The sequence below is a fragment of the Diabrotica undecimpunctata genome, chromosome 3 (assembly GCF_040954645.1).
Source record: "Diabrotica undecimpunctata isolate CICGRU chromosome 3, icDiaUnde3, whole genome shotgun sequence".
Classification (NCBI taxonomy): Eukaryota; Metazoa; Arthropoda; class Insecta; order Coleoptera; family Chrysomelidae; genus Diabrotica; species Diabrotica undecimpunctata.
Window position 1 is genome coordinate 82,107,957 of NC_092805.1, and position 21,066 is coordinate 82,129,022.

The following is a 21,066-nucleotide window of genomic DNA, read 5'->3' on the forward strand; positions in this document are numbered from 1 at the left end:
TTGACAAATAAACATCAAAAAATTCAACAGACTGACATGACAGCCACAAAAGTAACAAACCAAAAACATCACAAATTGTACTTAAAATAAATATGAAAACGTCTTTTTTTCTAACTAAATATATCTTTAATACATGTTACTCTAAACTATATCAATGTACTGAGTCTAGGGCGTTCATAAAAATAACATGTGTTTTTACTTAATTATAGCTGATTTTTCTTTAGTTTTATACGTGGAAGAGAATAATGCTAGATCAAAAGTATGTGTTTTATCTACAATAAGATATTAACAAGATATAATATAAGATATTAACAAGTATTTTATAATATCAGTATATCTTAAAACCTTGGAATCATATGGAAAACTTTTTTATTCAGTTTAGGGAAAAATGTATTATTGATAAAAACTTGCATATCATAAAACTCAAAATGAAAGAATCAGATGTCAAATATTATGAGTCGTATACCAAGTTTGTTAAAGAATATTAATTCTTCTCAAGAGTAATATACCTTTATTTTTATAGCACTTTCATATAAATATGAACGTGATTTTTAATTGTTCTCGACTTTTAATAATAAATTGTTTCGATATTGTCAATAATGAAAGTACTTCTTGAGAACAGGAAATAATAAATATTTTTTTTCCTAAAATTTTATTTTACAATCTTAGTTTGAAAAGAATTGACATTCAAATATATTTATTTACTTTGTTTTGAAATATGAACTAATTAGTGATGCTTTAAACTTTCTAATCCTGTCCGTTTATCAGCTTTTACCTATTGTTCCTAGGCAGATGGCCCCCAACTATTTATATGTTGGAAATTCCCTGTCATTTAATCAAGATAAGCACTTGCATTATTCATTTTTAACGTTGGTATTTTGTGGTATTTTGTCAAAGTTAAAATTGCATTTGGTACTCAATCATCATCATCATTGGTGCTACAGCCCTATAAAAGAGCCTTGACCTTCCCAAGTCTATTACGCCAGTCAGTTCTATCCATTGCCAACTGTTGCCAGTTTGCTGCGCCTATTTGTCTACCATCCTCATCTACACCATCCCTCAATCTGATATTTGGTCTACCCCTTTTTCTACTTCCCACAGGTTGTGACATAAGGATTCTTCTAGGAGGGTTGTTCTGCTGTGATCTTGCCAGATGTCCTGCCCATCTTAGTCTTCCTATTTTTATAAAGGATACTACGTCTTTACCAACAAATATATGTTTATATCTGTGATATATCTCGTAGTTGTACCTCCTTCTCCAAACACCATTTTCACAGATGCCACCAAATATTCGTCTCAGGATACTTCGTTCAAATATAAGCAGGAGATTTTCATCTGCCTTGGAAATGGTCCATGCCTCCGACCCATATGTCAACACTGGTTGTATAAGGGTTTTGTATATGGTTATTTTTGTTTTTTGGCTTAAGTTTCTGCTTCTCATATGTCTACTCAGTCCAAAATAGCATTTGTTTGCTAGGATTATTCTTCGCTTGATTTCGTCCGTCATGACGTTCTCCTTGGTGATCAGGGAGCCTAAGTATGTGAATTTATCCACCACTTCAAAGGTAGAATTATCAACCGTGAATTGGTGGCCGATGTTTCTGGCTCTATTGTTGGGTGTTGATGCCATTATCTTAGTTTTATTTTCATTTACTTGCAGGCCCATATTTTTTGAGGCGTGTGACAAGGTGATATACATTTCTTCTAGCTTGCGTGTTGTGCGGGCAACTAGATCAACATCATCTGCATATGCCAAAATATGGGATGATTTGGTACTCAATACTACTTGCTTTTAAAACCTCTATGACGTAATTCCAGATAGTCCTCAGAAAATTTTTAAATGTAAAAAGTATTCGATCGAACAGTAAATCATATTTATTTTAGTTCACCTCTATACAATTTCTTATTTTGTACAGAATATAATTGATTTCTATATTGCCATTTCTAGATAAATTGTCAATTTTTTATAGTACAATGTTACTATCAGAACAAAATTTATATCCTCTTCTTCTTGTCGAAGTTCCTTCTCCTATCGAAGGTTGGCCATCACCACAGCTATCCGTACTTTATTGGCGGCTGCTCTGAAAAGATCTATTGAGCTGTAACTATATCACTCTCTTAAGTTTTTCAGCCAGGAAATTCTTTTTCTACCTATGGATCTTTTACCCTTAATTTTACCTTGTATTATGAGCCTAATATCTCATATTTCGCACCTTCGGTAATGTGACCTAAATATTCCAGCTTTTTTGTGTTGATGTTCTTTATCACCTCGCAATCCTTTTGTAACATTGTAACCTTCTTAACACTTTTGCATTTGTAACTCGTTAGATCCGTTAGATCTCGTTAAATCGTGAATAGACTAAATCTGGAAATAAATTCTGTATATTAGCTTGAAATATTTTAATTTGTATCAATTCTCGAAATTAATTTATTTGTTTGAAAAGCTACAAAAAAGTAATTTACATGAGATGTAATTTATCACTGCTAATTGTATTATGTATTTTATATTTTGTTATTTTTTTGTAGTGAATTGATAAATAAATAATTTTTAGAAAACCTCTACTGTTTTCATTAATCAATTTTTAGCGTTTTTTCTGAAGTAAAATCGGAATTCAATCATATAGATTACAAGCACGTTAAAATTATTTGTGAAAATGCTGAATGCCATCCTTATATTGTCATCTATTGCACTAGACAATGGCCGGAACAGGTAACTCAAATTTATTTTTCAATCTTGGCAAAGATTTGAATTAATGTCGCCACAATTCAGTCTGGTAGTACTTAGGCGTGAGGGGCAAAGAGGTGTAAGTGGGCGGAGTTTAACACTGAATTCGTTTTACCCTAAAGGTCGTGGCATATTATCGTGCACGTTGCGTTTCCAGCACATAGCGTTTAGTTTCCGAAAAATATAATTTAAATGGTTTTAAATATAAACAACGCACACTGTCCAGAACATAGCGTTTCAGGCACTTAACGCTTCCGTTTAGTATATTCGAAAACAATATTTTACTGATGCCGACGGCTACGTAACGAGTCGTAACCGGTTGGTAAGGATAATGTGCATTAGATGCCCGTCGTTCTACCCTTGTTGTTTATTTAGGAATTTGTTTGATTTTGATACAGAGTATTTAAAAAAATAATTTTCGAGGCTATTTTGTCATTTATGCATGTGTTTTTATTGCTTTATGACAATTAATCACGGAAGTGATAAACAATTAGGACTTTTGTACGGAAGTGATACCTCTTCTTTTTAAAAATACTTTTTGGTTTGATATGTATGGCTTCGTTAAATGTAGTATTTTGTTTTTTAACTGAAGGTGAAATTAAATTTAAAACATATTTAAACTGAATCCTATTCATTCTAAAATAATTGTTAAACCTATTAATTATTATTAAATTCCTAATTGTTTATCACTTCCGTGATTAATTGTTACAAAGCAATAAAAACACATGCATAAATGACAAAATAGCCGAAAATTATTTTTTTAAATACTCTCTATCAAAATCAAACACAGACCTAAATAAACAACAAGGGGAAAACGACGGGTATCTAATTAACATTATCCTTTCAAACCGCTTACGACTCGTTACGCAGCCGTCGGCATCAGTAAAATATTGTTTTCGAATATACTGAACGGAAACGTTAAGTGTCTGAAACGCAATGTTCCGGACAGTGTGCGTTGTTCATATTTAAAACCATTTAAATTATATTTGTCGGAAACGCTATGTGCTGGAAACGCAACGTGCACGATCATATGCCACGACCTTAAGAGTGAGGTATCTATGTGTGGTTTATAATCAATGATCTAATCAAGATATCCTCAGTGATTTATATTAGCTCAACTCTGTTAGATCTTTAGATTACAAATCATTGTTCCTGAATATAAAGATTGTAAAACCTTTATATACCTAATGATAATTTACGGGTATAATACGCACCAAAAACTTTTCTGGTCAAAAAATTGTGGTGGATACAACTCATTATTTATTATTGAATTTTAAAATAATAATTATTTTACTTTTCTTGAAATATCGCCTATTTTTATCTGATCTGTAATTTATTAAATTACTAGTTTGTTGTATGTACGCATTTTAGCCATAATTAATAAATATAATTAATAAATACATTTTTTTGTGTTTATAAATTTTTGATTTTATTTTGTTGACTAATTTTTTTGTGTTATATAGATAAGCATGTTTATTTTAATAGTTTGGTTTAAGTAAAAATTTTTAATATAAGTGAGTCCAATAGATTGAGAAATGGGATTAAAAATCTTCCGGCTAAAGGAATTAAAGTTATAATATATGTGATTAAATTTAAAAAAAAAATTGAAAAGGCTGAGATCCTCAGAGACTTGGCAGGAATAAAAGTAAATGAAATGACTAAAGAATAAAGGAGAGTGGGATAAAGGAAAATAAATGAGTTAATCAACAAAATTAGAGATGAAAGAGGTCCTTCATGCTTAAAGCATCTAGCACCCTGAACAAAATATATTTTGATTATATTAAATTCGGTACATAAAAGCCTGAAATTTTATTTGTGAGTATGATGTACTAAGTTGTTGACTAAGAGAGGGGGGAGCAATGGTTGATTAAGGGTTTTGGCAAAGTGGGAGAAAGTGAATTCTGATGAATTGCTGGATTGTGTTTAAATGGTTACTGAGTTTAGAACTAATGAGTGGATCGTAGATATATGAAATGACAGAGAAATAGCAAAAGAAAAAAGAATGGACAGGAATGCACAACATAAACATACCCTCAACATACCAGAAGACGTCTCTTTGTTACATAATATACCCCAAAAAAATTTTCTAAAATTAGATCTATGTGAAGACTTGGAAATAGTCAAAGAAAAGCAAAGAAGCCCCAACTGCGTTAATCGCCATGTATCTTTCAACCGTGACTTTCAACCCTTACACCGACAACTCTTCTCATAACCCACACTTCTCAAATTTACCCCATCTTCTTTATCTGACCTTCCTCTATAAACGTCAACACCTTAATCCTTCTCAACAATTGTTGCTTTTAAAACAACCATTCTCTCTACACTACTGTCACAACACTCCCTCCAAAAGAATTTTTTCAGCCCCCTATTGTTAACATCATATCTATTATACCTCACTATTTCATTATTTTACAATCTCCACGTTTACATCATATTCCTGTCCATTCTTTTTTCTTTTGCTATTTCTCTGTCATTTCATATATCTACCATCCACTCATTAGTTCTAAACTCAGTAACCATTTAAACACAATCCAGCAATTCATCAGAATTCACTTTCTCCCACTTTGCCAAAACCCTTAATCAACCATTGCTCCCCCCTCTCTTAGTCAACAACTTAGTACATCATACTCACAAATAAAATTTCAGGCTTTTATGTACCAAATTTAATATAATCAAAATATATTTTGTTCAGGGTGCTAGATGCTTTAAGCATGAAGGACCTCTTTCATCTCTAATTTTGTTGATTAACTCATTTATTTTTCTTTATCCCACTCTCCTTTATTCTTTAGTCATTTCATTTACTTTTATTCCTGCCAAGTCTCAGGATCTCAGCCTTTTCAATTTTTTTAAAATTTAATCACATATATTATAACTTTAATTCCTTCAGCCGGAAGATTTTTAATCCCATTTCTCAATCTATTGGACTCACTTATATTAAAAATTTTTACGATACGAGCAGTATTAAACTATTTCATTTAAATACGAAGTCTTACATTAGCTACAAATATATACTATTTATTTTTTCCTTGTCCTAGATGTAAGCAACATAAAAGGACATTTCCATATATTTAAGCTAATTCGTCACAAATTACACTTTTTAGACCACACTCCATACGATAAAGAGTAATATAAGCTGCCTAATGCATGCGTCATTCTCTTAAACATGACCTTCAACAACACCAGTAATTTACATCTTTTATATCCAATATTAAATAATTATAAAAAAAAAAATTTTAAATCCCAATACCTGGGTTGCTGTTATCATTTTAACATCATCAAAGTTTTTTAATCTTTTGGCTGTAGTTATACTATGTTTAACTAATATTGTTTCATGGTACATTGACATTTTGTTTTTGACACCGTTCATGGGTATCTTCTTATCAATCAGTTACCAGCTGAAGTCCGTTTGAAGAGGTTTACTCTCCGGACACTGGAACTCACTTAAGCATGGGTGTATGTTACCTGAAGTAAAATTTAATTAAAATATTAAACATCATATAATATTATTAACATCATGTACAATCTTTGGTAACACATTACATTTTAAAGGGTTTTTACCCAAATATTTTGGTGGCTCAGGCATGGTAACCTGTAAGTATAACCATTTTGCTTTTTTTGACCTTAGTCAAAATTTTAAACCACGTTTGCTGTAATTAAATGGTTTATACTTATTTTAGGTATTTTAACCTGATGATGGAACAGTTGTTCCGAAAACGTTCGTGCTTTTAATGTTGCCCTTTTAAGGGTTTTTATAAAATAAAATATACCCACATACAAAGACTAACCTCTTTTTACCTGAAAACATCTTTAATATAGGTGTGAATGTGTACAAGTTTCTGTTGATGTTTTTGAACCAATAAAGGCTAGATGTTCAGCAAGAGTTTCTACCTTTTCTTTATTTGTTTTTGCACAACCTTCGTCAGGTTTCCTTATAGACAAGATATATTCTTTGAGTTGCTTAAATTTTTTGTTTGTGCCCAATAAGCTGTATGTATGTAGGGTATGTAGGGTTCTTGAGATTTGGCAGATTTTTTTATGTGGTATTTTTCTTCAATCTTATCTTTTACACTTGGCTGACAAGAGCTTCATTTTGGGTACAAATACAAATATGGCATTTTATTTTATTTTCTAAATGTTTCTGAGCGTGAAAAAACATAAGAAAGTAATGCCAGTTATATAAAAAAAGTTTTGCTTTCTTAGAAGTATTTACGAAAAAATCCTCGTAACTATAATTGAAGTGTTTTATTCTCCGATCCATATATCTTACTTTTATAAATATCGTAAAAGTCCACTTAGATATTGTTCTTTTTTTTAGGTAAACATCAGCAACACGTGGGTGCTGCCCGAAGAAGGATTTCCCGTATTTTACCGTTATTTCCGAGATCGCATCTCATGGTACGAAGCCGATGCCGTTTGTCAATTCCATCACAGTTACTTAGTGACCGGTAAGTACCCCCCATTCAAGAAGTCGTCCTTCTTTCGACGGCTTTTTAGCTGTAAAAGAGCCTCTTTCTTTTCATGCGTCACAGGTTATTTATGACCCTTAGGATTTCGGAAAAACTTATCCGTCCGATGCGATGCTGAAATTGGTCCTTCAAAGACCGCCGTTTTTTAAAGAAAATGAAGTCGTTGGGGATATGTGCTGGAGCGGCTTTTTCGGATCTATTATCGCTAAAATTATATCCGTTTCAGCGAAAAATCAATGTGTTGTAAATCTGAAAATAAAATGTTTGATCATCTAAGTGTTTCCAAGAAAAGATTTCAATCAGAATATAAGAAAAGGAAGTATGAGTGCATTTAAATTATAAAAAATAACATTTGCCATCGAGATTAAGTTGGAGGAGGTTGAGAAATCTAAATTTTTTTCCCTAGATGCTTAGCACTTTCGCATAATGGCATTTATTACATAATTGTAAACAAAATAACTTTGATCTGTATGTAAAAATGGATCAAGTACTTAATTTAGTTTTAAAATTGTAAATTTAAATCTAAATCCAAACCAAATATTCCCCGCTAAAAATACTAAATACTTACAGAAGTAAATACTTACCTAATTTATCACGTTACATAAGATGTACTACCTAGAATGTAATATATAATCTAATGTATACTACCTTCTACGATTAAAAGGCTTCAATACATGCTAATTACCAGGAATATTATTATATTCCTAATAGATCAGTCAACCGACAATAAAGTAGGAAAATATTGTCCTCAAGAAAGAATCACGTCTACTGTGCGCACTAGTGGTTGACGATCTCTTAGGGAAGTTTAAAGGACATTTCGAGAATATTTCGCACTCTAAGGTCTTCGGATGATCTAGTTATAGTGGTTAAAGGTATTAGCTGTTACCAGGTATTAGTGGCTCTAATCGGTTGATTTACATAATGGATAATCACCAACCTGTTGGCTTACCAGGTAATTACCAACAGGCTGGCTTTCGCAAAGGATATACATAGTACATTATCTGCTGATAGTGAGAACACTGATACAGAAAGCAAGTCATTACCAACTACTCGTATTTCTTGCCTTCTTACACAATGAAAAGGCATTTGATAGTACCGATATGTGGGCTATAGAACAAGCTATTATTAATTGTAGAATATATTCGAGATATAGGCAACTAATACATAATATATATATATATATATATATATATATATATATATATATATATATATATATATATATATATATATATGAAAACGCAACTATGATGGTACAACTAGACGAAAATACAAATCCCATCCCCATCTAGAGAGCACTTAGACAAGACGACGTAATATCTTCAAAGCTTTTTAATAATTCTTTAGAAGACGTCTTCAAAACTACAAATTGGTTAAAATTTGGCATCAACGTTAATGGCAATAAATTAAACCACCTCAAATTCGCTGACGATATCGTGATTATATCGAGCACATTCGAGTGAATTACAAATTATGATAAAGGAACTCGCAGACAATACGTCGTCCTTAAAATGAATATCACAAAATCAAAAACAAGGACAAATACAGACAATCACAGACGTATAACTGTAAATGACAGAAACTTGACAAAGAGAACTAAAGTGCGGAAAAAAAGTGCAAGACTGGCATAGGCAGGATTTGGATAAGCATAAACTCAGTTGGATACTAAAGAACCGCAAAATACCTCAATGCTTAAGAAACAAAGTGTTTAATCAGTGCATCTTTCCTATCATGACATATAAATGTCAAATCTGGACCCTAACCAAGGCCAATATGAATAAACTAGCCACAATAGAAAGCGCAATGGAAAGAGCAATGTTAGTATACAAATGTCAGATAAAAAGAGGAACGACTGGGTAAGATTAAAAACAAAAAGTTGAAAAAAATCACAACAAAAATTGCCAAACTTAAATGGAGCTTCGCACGTCACATTGCTAAACTAAAAGACGCCACACCAGGTTGGAACGCCACAATACAATATCGGAGAAATTACAAAGATAGACGACCAAGACAAATACCACAGATGAGATGGGTAGACGACATAAAAAGAATAGCTGGAACAAATTGGAACTATGTTGCTCAGGATAAAAATCGATGGAAGGAGTTAAGAGATATCTATGTCCAAAAATGGACGATAGAAGGCATAAGAAGAAGAAGAAGGTATTAGCTAAAATCATGCAAGAAGCCTTAAACCTTGCAACTGCCTGGTGATCGAAAGAAAAACTTCTAGTAAAAAAATAGTAAATTCTAAAAACACTTTTTCGACCACTAAAAGTTAAAAATTAATCATTTCGACCATAAATAGAATAAGAATATTATTTCATTAAAAAAAATTCGGTATAAAGCTTACTTATAAATAGAGAATTTTAAAATAACAATAAAACAATAAAAATTAGAAAATAAAAGGGAAAACTGCCAATGGTTGGCTGTATACCATAGTTTAAAAAACTTGTAGAGAAGTAAAGACTTCTTGTGTATGATTGTATATTTTTATTAAAATATTAAAATTTATCCAAGATTCTTATAAATCTTCAAAACTTTTGCGGTCCATTCATATCAACATCAGTGAAACATTTTAAAGTAATTAAAAAAGCTACCAAAATAGGTTTAAAACCTTTGGATTACATGACAATCATAGTAAATTGGAAAATTATATTGACACAAGGTCTATGTTATAGGGACATAAAGGTAAAATTATAGATTCACATAAAGGGAACGTGCATGTTCCCTGCTCGAAATGAGAACGACTTCATCCAACGATTAAAGCCAGCCAACTGAGTAGATCAAGAAGAAAGTCACTTCTAGCAAGCCAACTGACTCAATCAAGAAAGAAGTCACTTAGCTGACTGGCAGTCACTAAGTCGGCTGGTTCTAATTGTTGTACAAAGTCGTCCTCCTTTCGAACAGTAACCAAGTAGGTTCCCTTTATATGAAATCCTATAACATCGACCATGTGTCATTATGATTTTACTATCACTGATGATAGTCCGACTGGACCGAAAATTTTTTGTAATTTGTAATCTTTTTGGATAAATTTTAATATTTCAATAAAATGTATCATCAAACACAATAACTTCTCTGTAAGTTTTTTTAATAAGATACACCAATCATTTTTAATTTAAAAACTATAGAACATATCACTAACAGTAGCTGTACAAAGATCAGCAATCTCAATCTAAAATTAAAATAACAATTTTTAAGAAAGTGGTCTCTAGAAATATAAGTAACTGGATGAAGCCACTAAATCGATTCAAATGAAGTATTTCATTAATATTTTTGTATTTAATAATTTTCTTTGTAAAATATCGGAAAATCCCGGAAAAGAAGTCATCCAAAACATGTCATTTTGATTACAATAATTGAGATTTATGCTTCAAAAATAATTCGAAAATTATTTGAAATTTTTTGAGTATGATCTGTTATAAAAAGCGTTATGGATGACGCAGGCCCAGGTTAAGGTAACGACGTTTCATTACTTGTTGATTATTATATATATATATATATATATATATATATATATATATATATATATATATATATAAATGTTTTGGATGGGTTGGAGTCAATAAAAGGGGTTATTGGTTAACTATTTATTATCTCGAGCTTTCAATTGTGTTTACAATTATTATCAAGAGCTGCTAAAAAAGACAAAATACCTTACAAAGTTGAACTAGAAACAAAAAATTTTTTGTTAACTCAACAAATAAAATTAATTTGGTTAATAAAAAATTGCTGCTAATACATTTCAAAAAGAATTACTACAAAAATGTCCTTATCTAATAAATGTTTCTCTGAAATTTTAATATAATTTTGAAAACATTTTCTTAACACAAAAACAATTGAATTTATAAAGAAGTTAGAATAGCGACCAATTACAAATAAGCCTCAATGTCATAAATGCTAACTTACAATTTTTATTTTTGACAATTATATTGCCAAAAATAAAATTTTGTTTAAAAATTCTTTTTTGTTTAGTAACAAAAAAGAAGAATATTTATTCACCATTGATAAATGTCTGAAAAAATGTAACAGATATATGGAAAATTAAATCAAAATGTGATATTTTACAGGTCTCATATATAAACTATAAAGAAATAATATAATTATAAATTTTGCTTAGATTTTGAATTTCTGATCTTTTGTTTAAATTATTATCACTTTTTCTAATACAAACCATTTCCAAAAAAGACCTTTTGAATTTATTACTTTCACTACATAACGTTATTATTGTTATCAAAATCCATAATATGGTCTTTATCGATCACATGCTCTGCCAAAGCACAAGATGGTTTTTTAATATTGAAATCACTTTTGTGAGAAATAATGCGATTTGAAAGATTTCTTCCGGTCTCACCAACATACTCAGCTTCACACTGAGTACAACTAATGCTGTATACTACTACTAAATGTTTTTTCAAATTTGTCTATAGGATACTTAGTTTTGGAATATAAAGATGAAATAGTTTTGATGTTCTTTGTTGCTATTTTTATATTGTCAATAACCTTTAGTGTTTGTATTAATTTAGGTGTTAATGATGGTATAAAAGGTAGTGAGTGATAATAGATGTTCTGATTGTTTATTATAATGTTTCAAAACCTTTCAACTTTCCTGGATACGTGTCACCCCCAATTGGAAACAGAAACAATGTATCTCTCACAAGTAAGAAAACATTTACAACAAACAAGAACGGAAGAAAATAGATTAAAAACTTAATAAATCAACAAAGGAATTAAAAAAGAATTTATGCATAAAGAAAAAAATCTTGGGATTCAGGAATAACTAGAAAATCTATCTCCAATCGAAGCTACATATTATTCAATTTAAAAAATCACAAGAAAACTTAAACGGCATGATCAACATAACACACGTATTACAAATGATACCAATAACTGTGCTAGGAATGATAACGAAAAAACTTTTGACTTTCAAACCTTCACCTTCATCTTCAAAACGTATTTGTGTCATATTCTTCTACACTGTCTATAGACGAAGAAACAGAATTTACCAAAATCCTAACAGCACCCGTTTGTAACACCTGGAAGGTGACATAAATCCTATTGATTCTTACCCAGAAAAAAGCCAGAAAATATATCTTTCTACCGACTTACAAGCCTTCTGCGTATGCTCAGCAAAATATTTGAGAAGTACGTGAAAATGCTAAAAATGATAAGACAAAGATAATATAATTCGAGAACCTCAATGTGGTTTCCATGGCAAGTACGAAACTATACTACAAGTGCATAGACTGGTTAAACAAATAAAAAAGATTTAAACTAAAACAATATTTGCTCCGTCGCTTTCATTGACATATCTCAGGCATTCGATAAGGTTTGGCGCACAGGACTGCAAATAAAACTAAAGAAGCTCCTACTCTATCCCCATTTCCAGCTCTTAAAATTCTACCTGCAAAATAGACGTACATATTTAGCTGTCCCGAAGGGCAACGTCCTTGGCCCAATAATCTATAAACCCTTTAGGTCCCAATCAGACTTCGTGAAGTGCATTCAGTCTAATAAAATCCTAATTTTAGATTAGTTTTAAGATCGTTACTCACTTGAGTAACTAAAAATGAAGACACCTACACAAACTAACTACCTAGACAAAAACACCGATTTATAATTAAAATTAAAACATTAGTGCGAAGTATTATGACATATGGGGCTGAAAATTGGATCATAAATAAGAAAAACAGCAGTAATATAGTAGCAACAGAGATGAAATGCCTGCAAAGATGCTGCAGACTAACAAGAATAACAAGAATGGATAGAAGTAAGGACGAAATAAAGCAAATAACATCAATAGAAACAGACATATTTACATATATAGAACAAAAAAGGATAAAGTGGTATGGACATGTAAGAAGAACTTGCGACAGCAGATGGATAAAAAGAATAGCCGAATGGGATTCCATAGAAAGAAGAAAAGGAGGACGACCCCGAAAATCCTGGAGGAACGAAGTAGACGACGCCATGAGTAAGAGAGGCCTAAACGATGGAAAATGGGACAACAGAGAGAGATGGAAATGGTTGAGCGAGGGAAGGCAGTGAATACTGTAGAATCCCTGAATATATATATATATATATATATATATATATATATATATATATATATATATATATACTCACTTGAAAAACTCTCTAAATGTCAGGATAATTAACAAAATATATTTTTACTGTCCATGTGAGCAGATTTCTGTTCTTAGCAAGAACTTCCTAATAATAAAAGGACAAATAGATAAAAAAAAAGGGGGAATGGCTTTGAAGAATTAATCAAAACAGATGAAGATACGGGCGAGTTTGACATTGTAATTGCTAACCTTCATTAATCAGGACAGCACCCGCAGAAGAAGAAATCGGTGAAGAATGTTACCGACAACATTGGAATAAACTAAGAATTAAAATAAATACAAAGACATTACCTAACTAATCTGCGACATGCTGAAGATATCTCGAGATTCTGCTGGCTGATATAAAATCCAGTTAGTCAAAAATCTGGAGAATTACATAGCTAAATATTAAAAAACTGTAAATGAAGATGTAGAGGCCAATACTGCGTTCTTCTTCTTCTTCATTTATTCTATAAAAATTCTTCGACGACGACTATCACCATAGCTTTCACGATCAGCCATACGAAAAAAATTATTTTGGTTCAGTAAATGTTTTTTGTTTGTATATATATATATATATATATATATATATATATATATATTCGTATACATATGTATATATATATATATATATATATATATATATATATATATGTATACGAGTATGTATATATAACAAATAGAAATCATGAATGTGTTGCTTGTGTGAGTCCATTTTAAAAGAGGTAAAAAAGAAATAAATTAGACAAATTATTAAATCACAATCAGCGTAATTTTACTACCCAAGACGACCGATTTAGCTTTCTAAAATTTGCAAAGCATCATCAGGTCAGTGGTACAAAGTAAATTAAATGCTGAAATTATAAAAAGCCCATATTAGGGTGCTGACTTAGAGTATCTAAGGATATAGATCAAAAAAGTTTTTAGTAATTATGCCAATATCACATGCCTGTGTTAATTAATATGCATTTATTGCATTAGCAGACAGAGTAACAACCCACAAATTGGTAAGAGAAAAAATGTGTTTAATTGTAATAAATTAGAAAAAAACAAAATACTACTTACATTCCAGTACAAGAGTTATTATATAGTGATTGGTGACTCCAAACTATCCCTTATTACTGATAATGAGTGATCTTCGGTCAATGTTGTAACTGTCTAACAACTTAGGAAGAATTTTCTTGAGGGGAGGGATGTTAACAGATGGTATAGGAGTAAGGTATATATTATTGTTTGTTGAAAGCAAATGTGATGTTTTATATTATTTAAATTATTAAAGTTATTTATATTTATTGAAGAGATATATTTTGAAATGTGTGTTAAATTATTGAAAATTTTTATAAAGAAAGAGGACAGTTATATGACAATGAATGAAAGTACTTGTACTATTTTTGTGGGTGTGCAACTTCTTTGACCTGTAATTATCAACTTTTGATTGAAAGCATTTTATTTCTGCTAGGCAGAGAATTGTGATGTCAAATGTTAAAATAATAAATTAAAACACAATTAGGGACAAACAGGACACAATTTGTTTTGTCCTGTTAATTGTGTCCTGTTTGTGATTTTTATTTATATATATATAAAGTGGAAAGATGATATTAATAGTAGATAATATATAATATACTACTGCCATAATAATTGTTTATTTTACCTTTTATTCACTAAAAATTGTACAATGGGAATTCACTCTACAGATAGATTGCTGATACTATAAATCAATATATATATATATATATATATATATATATATATATATATATATATATATATATATATATACTTATATAGCCAGACAATTATATAGATAGAAAGATAGTAAAATTTATTGGATTCTGGTATAATACCTTCCAATTTAATTTTCTGAGTTTAATTTCCCTTGCCTTGCTTAATAAGTTAGCATGCTGTCCTTCTTACTTGTATGCAACTTCTTTTTGAATTAATATAAAAATCACAAAGATGAATCAGAATAGTGCCTTTTCCATTTGTGGCACCACAGTCAACATTATGCTGTTGTTTGTTTATTTTTCGTACAACACAAAAGCGCGCCTCGCTAACGAAACTAATTTCCCGGGGGCTATCGGCCATTCGCTTTTCAACGAAATTTGTCAAATTTACAAAATAAATATAAATATGTGCCCAGATACACTTTTACCAAAAAATCTTCCCTAAGGCAACGTTTTGGCGGGATTCCAATGTTGCGAGTTGCGTCCCTGGTGCATTAGCGAAGAATCAAACGTAGGGAATCTGTCTATTTCCGATGGGGTGCCATTAGAAAGAATTGTTGTGGTTTGTTTCCTGTTTTTTTGACATTTCCTTTTTTAAAAATTTGCAATTTACGCAATTTTAAATTGAGACAACAGAAATTTGTACTCGCTCATTTTTATAGCTTTTACCATGTAATCCATATATATCCTTAATATAACTGAATAAAGCAAAGTTGAAAGGAATAAAAAATTTGAATGTATTCGGCAACATAGTGACGTAGGGAGATATATTATGCCATATGTGAAGATAAGGCGAGTCCCTTATAAGACGACAGCACAAAAATACGAGACGAGATCGGTGATACAGCATTTAGCGCGAGCGGACATAATACTTATTAGCATTCATATTATATGTATTGTGTAATTCAAAATAAAGTCAGTTTTGTTTTCGCACGGAGTTTGATTATTCACCAGCGGCACAAGCGAAGTGCATATCAAGCAAATACATGGTCATTCGAGTCGAATCATTAAATTCTTGTGTTGAAACAGTGTAAATTCACCGAATTCCGAACTCATATTTGTGTCATCAAATTAGCGGGCGAAATAGTGCATTCATAGTGGCCCGAGCGCGTTATAGACTGTCGAACGTTAATCTTAAGACAGTTACATAATTGGACAACTGTGGGTTTAAAATCTGTGAAGACCTATTATACGAGTTGAGGCGAAGATCCTTGGCGCCAGGAGGCTAGCTGTTAGAATACAAATATTTTGGTGAGCATATCCATTTCACATTCCCTTTTATTTATCAGTCTTTGTACCTTTATTCTGCACATGTGATAATTCTGAGAACGTTAGGGTCGAATATCAAGCGATTTATAATCGGTTTCTGTTTACTGTATAATTCATTATAAAATTATGGAGAATTTAAAGCGAAAAAGGGGCGGTTTTAAATGCAGACTCACAATATTTTCGAAATTTATATTAGCGTTAAATGATAAAATAACTAAGGGTGAAACGATTTCAGATTTAGAAGTATTACAGGCTATTGAAATGGTAAATAATATAGAACATTTACAGGGCGAATTCGATGAGGTTCAGGGGCAAATAGAAAATACGGTTCAATTTGAATTATTAGAGGATGAATATACGGAGCGCGAAGAATTCTATAACAAATTAGCGGTCGCGCGAAAAATCATTAGCGATAATCAACAAGTAGCTTGTATAGAAAGCGATAAAGCAAGTGAGCGCTCTAAGAATTCATATACAGGGCATTGTATTGAGCTTAAACCTATCGAGTTACCAAAATTTGATGGTAATTATAATAATTGGTTAGATTTTGCAGATCTTTTTGAATCTTTAGTTAACAGAAATGAGTACTTAGACAATATAAGGCGTTTTCATTATTTACGAAGTTCATTACAGGGCGGTGCGGCGCAGGTCATACGAACATTAGAGTTTACCGCCGAAAATTATGCAGTTGCGTGGAAATTAATTAGGGAAAGGTACGATAATAAGAGATTATTAATTTCCAATCATGTTAATGCCTTATTTAATATAGAGCCAATACATAAAGAGTCATCTAATAGATTGCGGCAATTAGTTGACATTTTTTCGAAGCATTTATACGCGTTAAAGCAGCTAGGGCTACCTACTGATTCGTGGGACATACTCCTTATTCATATTATTTCTTGTAAGTTCGATACATCGACTTTACGCGCATGGGAGAATAGCAAAACACATAATGAAATTCCTAGTTTTGATGATTTTAAAACGTTTTTAAAATCAAGGGCGGACCTCTTAGAATTCCTTGAGGTAAATCAAGCTGAAAAACAAAATACACGGAATATTTCTCAGGCGGGCGCATATTCACGGAATACGAAATATTCACATAACATTCGCGGTCTATATTCATCACAGGGAACTTTAAATAAATCGGATAATACACAGTGTTGCCCTATTTGCAAAAGGGAACACACCATTTATCAATGCGGCGAATTTTCAAAACTTTCATCTAGGGACAGGTTTGATAAAGTAAGGCAGGTCAATCTGTGCACGAATTGTCTTAAACCTGGACATTTCTATAAGCGGTGTAGACAATCAACATGCAAAAAATGCGCGTCAAAACACCATACGTTATTGCATCCAGATAGATCAAGCGAACAGAACGCAGCTTTAGTTCATCAACCGGTAGAAAACGCGAGCGATATACGATCTGCAGATAATATACAAGGTAGTTTAAACACTACCAATTTGTCAGTTTCGGCAGTTAGCGCTGCAGATCAAACTATACTGTCCAAAGTATTACTTAATATTTTTGACGGCCAAGGTAAGGCATACATAGTGCGAGCTTTGTTAGATTGCGGTTCACAAAGCTCATTCATAACCGAAAATTTCAGTCATGCGCATAAATAATATTGCATCTCCCGTTCGATTCAAATGCGAAATAGATATACAGTCGCTTAGCGATATAACTTTTCGTATCGTCGACACGTAATTTCGTGAGAAAATTTATAGGAACCAGAACGGGTAAAATACTAGAAAATGGCAACAATGTCAGAGTGGTCACTACTTTATTGAACAGTAGCGTAGATATCTAATTTTTAATTAAATAAAAGTTTTTATTTTTATTTAAGAAAAAGTTTCATTTTCTATAAAGTTTAAATAAAAAATATTGGTGTTGTTAACTTCTGTGATATATCTAGGAAGAGATAACACTAATCGACTCGGCTAAATAGAACTTATTGTAAAATAACAATACCTATAAAAAATTGTTAATAAAAGTAATTATCACATACAATTAAACAAATGTTTTATGTACAAGTATTTAAGTATACAAACGTTTTAATAACACAACTGCTCATAAGTTTTAAAACTTATGATCACATTTTATCCCTGATAACTTAGTTATTGTAATAAAAAAATAGAGAATTCATTTTTTAAATTATATACAGGGTATTCTATTAACAACTTTGGTTTGACACCGTGTGAGAGAAGACTTAGTACCTCAATAATTTAAAAATGGGTAAGAAGTCTAAAACTTGTATGAACATCTTTTTTTATATATCTAGCAGGTATTTTCTAATAACCTAACCTGTACTTTGATTTAGAAGAAGAACTTACTAATCTACTCAGAATCACTGTTATCACTAGTATCAGTTGTATCTTCTATATTTATAGTTAATTTGGTTAATGCTAGTAAATATTTAACATAGTCATTTTCCACTGCGATTACATGTTTGATTACACTTGTCCAGTTGGTTGATGTGATCTTTGTGACTTCTCTTCTAATTAACTGGAGAGCAGTAGACAAAAATTTAGGAGCCACGTTTCTTCTTCTTCTATTTCCTTTAAGTTGTGTCCATATTAACTCTATTGGGTTTAATTTACAATAGTAAGGAGGAAGTACGATTGTAAATTGTAATACTGGGCATACCAAGCACGGTATGCCCATTACTGCGAGTACAGTTATCAACAACATATTCCTTCTGGTACTGTCTACTGTAAACAACCTCCAACAATTGCTTTTTACTATATGATGCCTCAAAGTACAAATCTTTCTCAAATAAAAATTCTTGAATTTGTAATTTGTTTCAGGTAATATTTGAAATTTTCTCATTAATCTTGAATAATATGATACATTGTCCATGATAATCACACTATATTTAGGTAATCTCGGAAGAAGAGGTTCTTCAAACCATGATTTAAAAATTAAACTTTCCATATCCTCATGATAACCTAGAGACGCGTTGTAATATTTTTTTGCAGATATTAATAATACATCATCGATCCATATATTTTCTCAACCGCAGTGTAAAATTATAATTCTCTGTCCTGTCATGAGTATCACACTAGGTCTCATCTAAATAAACAACGTTTCGTTTCATTTTTTGATACTAAGTTATCTATCGGATAGAAATGTTTCTTAAAGAAATAATTATTCTAGTACTTTCCATTATGGCGCTTGTCTAAAGTTTTGTACTTAAAATTATTGGCTTTATGAAATAATCGAAGTGTTGTTGCTGAAGATAAGAGAATATCCTTTCGAACTAGTTCACTTCGAAGGCTTTCAATAGTTGAAAAAATATTAGCCGCATCCATTTTGTATATTGTTCTGATTATAGGTTCCTTTAGGTGCGGTTTTATTTGTGTGAATTTGCACAATCCTTTCTCCTCTGTCTAGAAGATGTTTCTCCTATAGTCTTGTAGCAGATTGCTTTGGACACTCTGATAAATACGTTTCTACAATTGCTTCTGATTTAGACAATTTAGAACACAATCCTTCATAAACATGTTTCAGCATATGTTTGGATGGTATCATCAGAGAGGTACTTAAAATGTCGCTTACATTTTACTACACGGTTTTGTAAAAATATTCCAATTGATTACAGGGTTCCACTGGCTCTTCAGCTGCAGAATTATTATCACACCACGGGTGCCACATTTCAAAAGTATTTTAGTAAAATTATAAAGTTTACTGTTCTTTTACATATTTTTATGTACTTCCGTTCTTTGTGAGTTTTATAAAAACTAACTTCTGTTTTTTTTTTCAAAAAAACATTAAACGTTTACATCTATGGTTCCTGAGTTGAACTTTTTTTATACTTCATTTCCATCATATTGATAACTGAAAGCATTAAAATTGACGCTCGACTATTTTATAAATAATCTCAACGACTAGTAAGTTGCACTGAAGAATTGTAATATTTTATAAATATTTACATTTTTTTCTTATTATAGTGTCTTGAAAAAGGAATAAAACCATTCCGAAAGCTAGACAAAAAGTCATAAGAGTGTTTCATTAACATCCCGGCCAATTTTCTGACTGCAACCCTAATAAATTGTGTTGTTTATATATATATATATATATATATATATATATATATATATATATATATATATATATATATATATATATATATAATTCTGGAAGAAGAGATTTTTCAATCCATGATTCACAAAAAATCCCTCCACCCTCCATATCCTCATGATAATCTAGATTCACGTCATTTTTTTTGCAAATATTAATAATAAATCGTCGATGCATCCATTTTCTACACCGCAGTATAAAATTATAATTCTGTCCTTTATTGGGCGGTACTGAATTAGAACACTTTTTGTTATTATTCGTCCAACTTTTTTTCACGGTATCATGAGTACCATACCACGTTTCATCCAAATAAACAATATTTCGTTTAAAAATAAAGTTTAAAATAATATAATATATTATACTACCTACCCAAGTGTAAACCACTGGACGGTCGAAACAAAATTTATTGGGGTAACTTACTTTATGGTTTCGGTCGCTCATGCAAATATTGTTATCTTACGCAAAGAATGCATCGATGATAACTTTATCTGAGCGACTGTACATATTTTACCAGGCTCATCTAAATGTAAATATCGAAGAGAATATTAAAACTTTGTATTATTATACATCTCAGTCATTGATAATTTCGCAGTTAATAACTACTCCTGGTAAAGTACTTTTATTTTAATTTGTATTGCCTGCTTTTATTACAGATAAATATATTTTTACACAGTCTCACCGAAATACGAGTCGACTA

At 31.2% G+C, this 21,066-nt stretch overlaps 1 protein-coding gene across 2 annotated transcripts in view; it reads left to right on the plus strand.

Moving 5' to 3' along the window:
* Positions 1 to 21,066, plus strand: part of LOC140436967 (uncharacterized) — a 499,062-nt gene that overhangs the window by 114,362 nt on the left and 363,634 nt on the right. For both annotated transcript variants that reach the window (XM_072526155.1, XM_072526156.1), the window contains exon 2: positions 7,041 to 7,170. In XM_072526155.1, the coding sequence (XP_072382256.1) occupies positions 7,041 to 7,170 (130 nt within the window). The remainder of the gene's footprint in view (positions 1 to 7,040; positions 7,171 to 21,066) is intronic.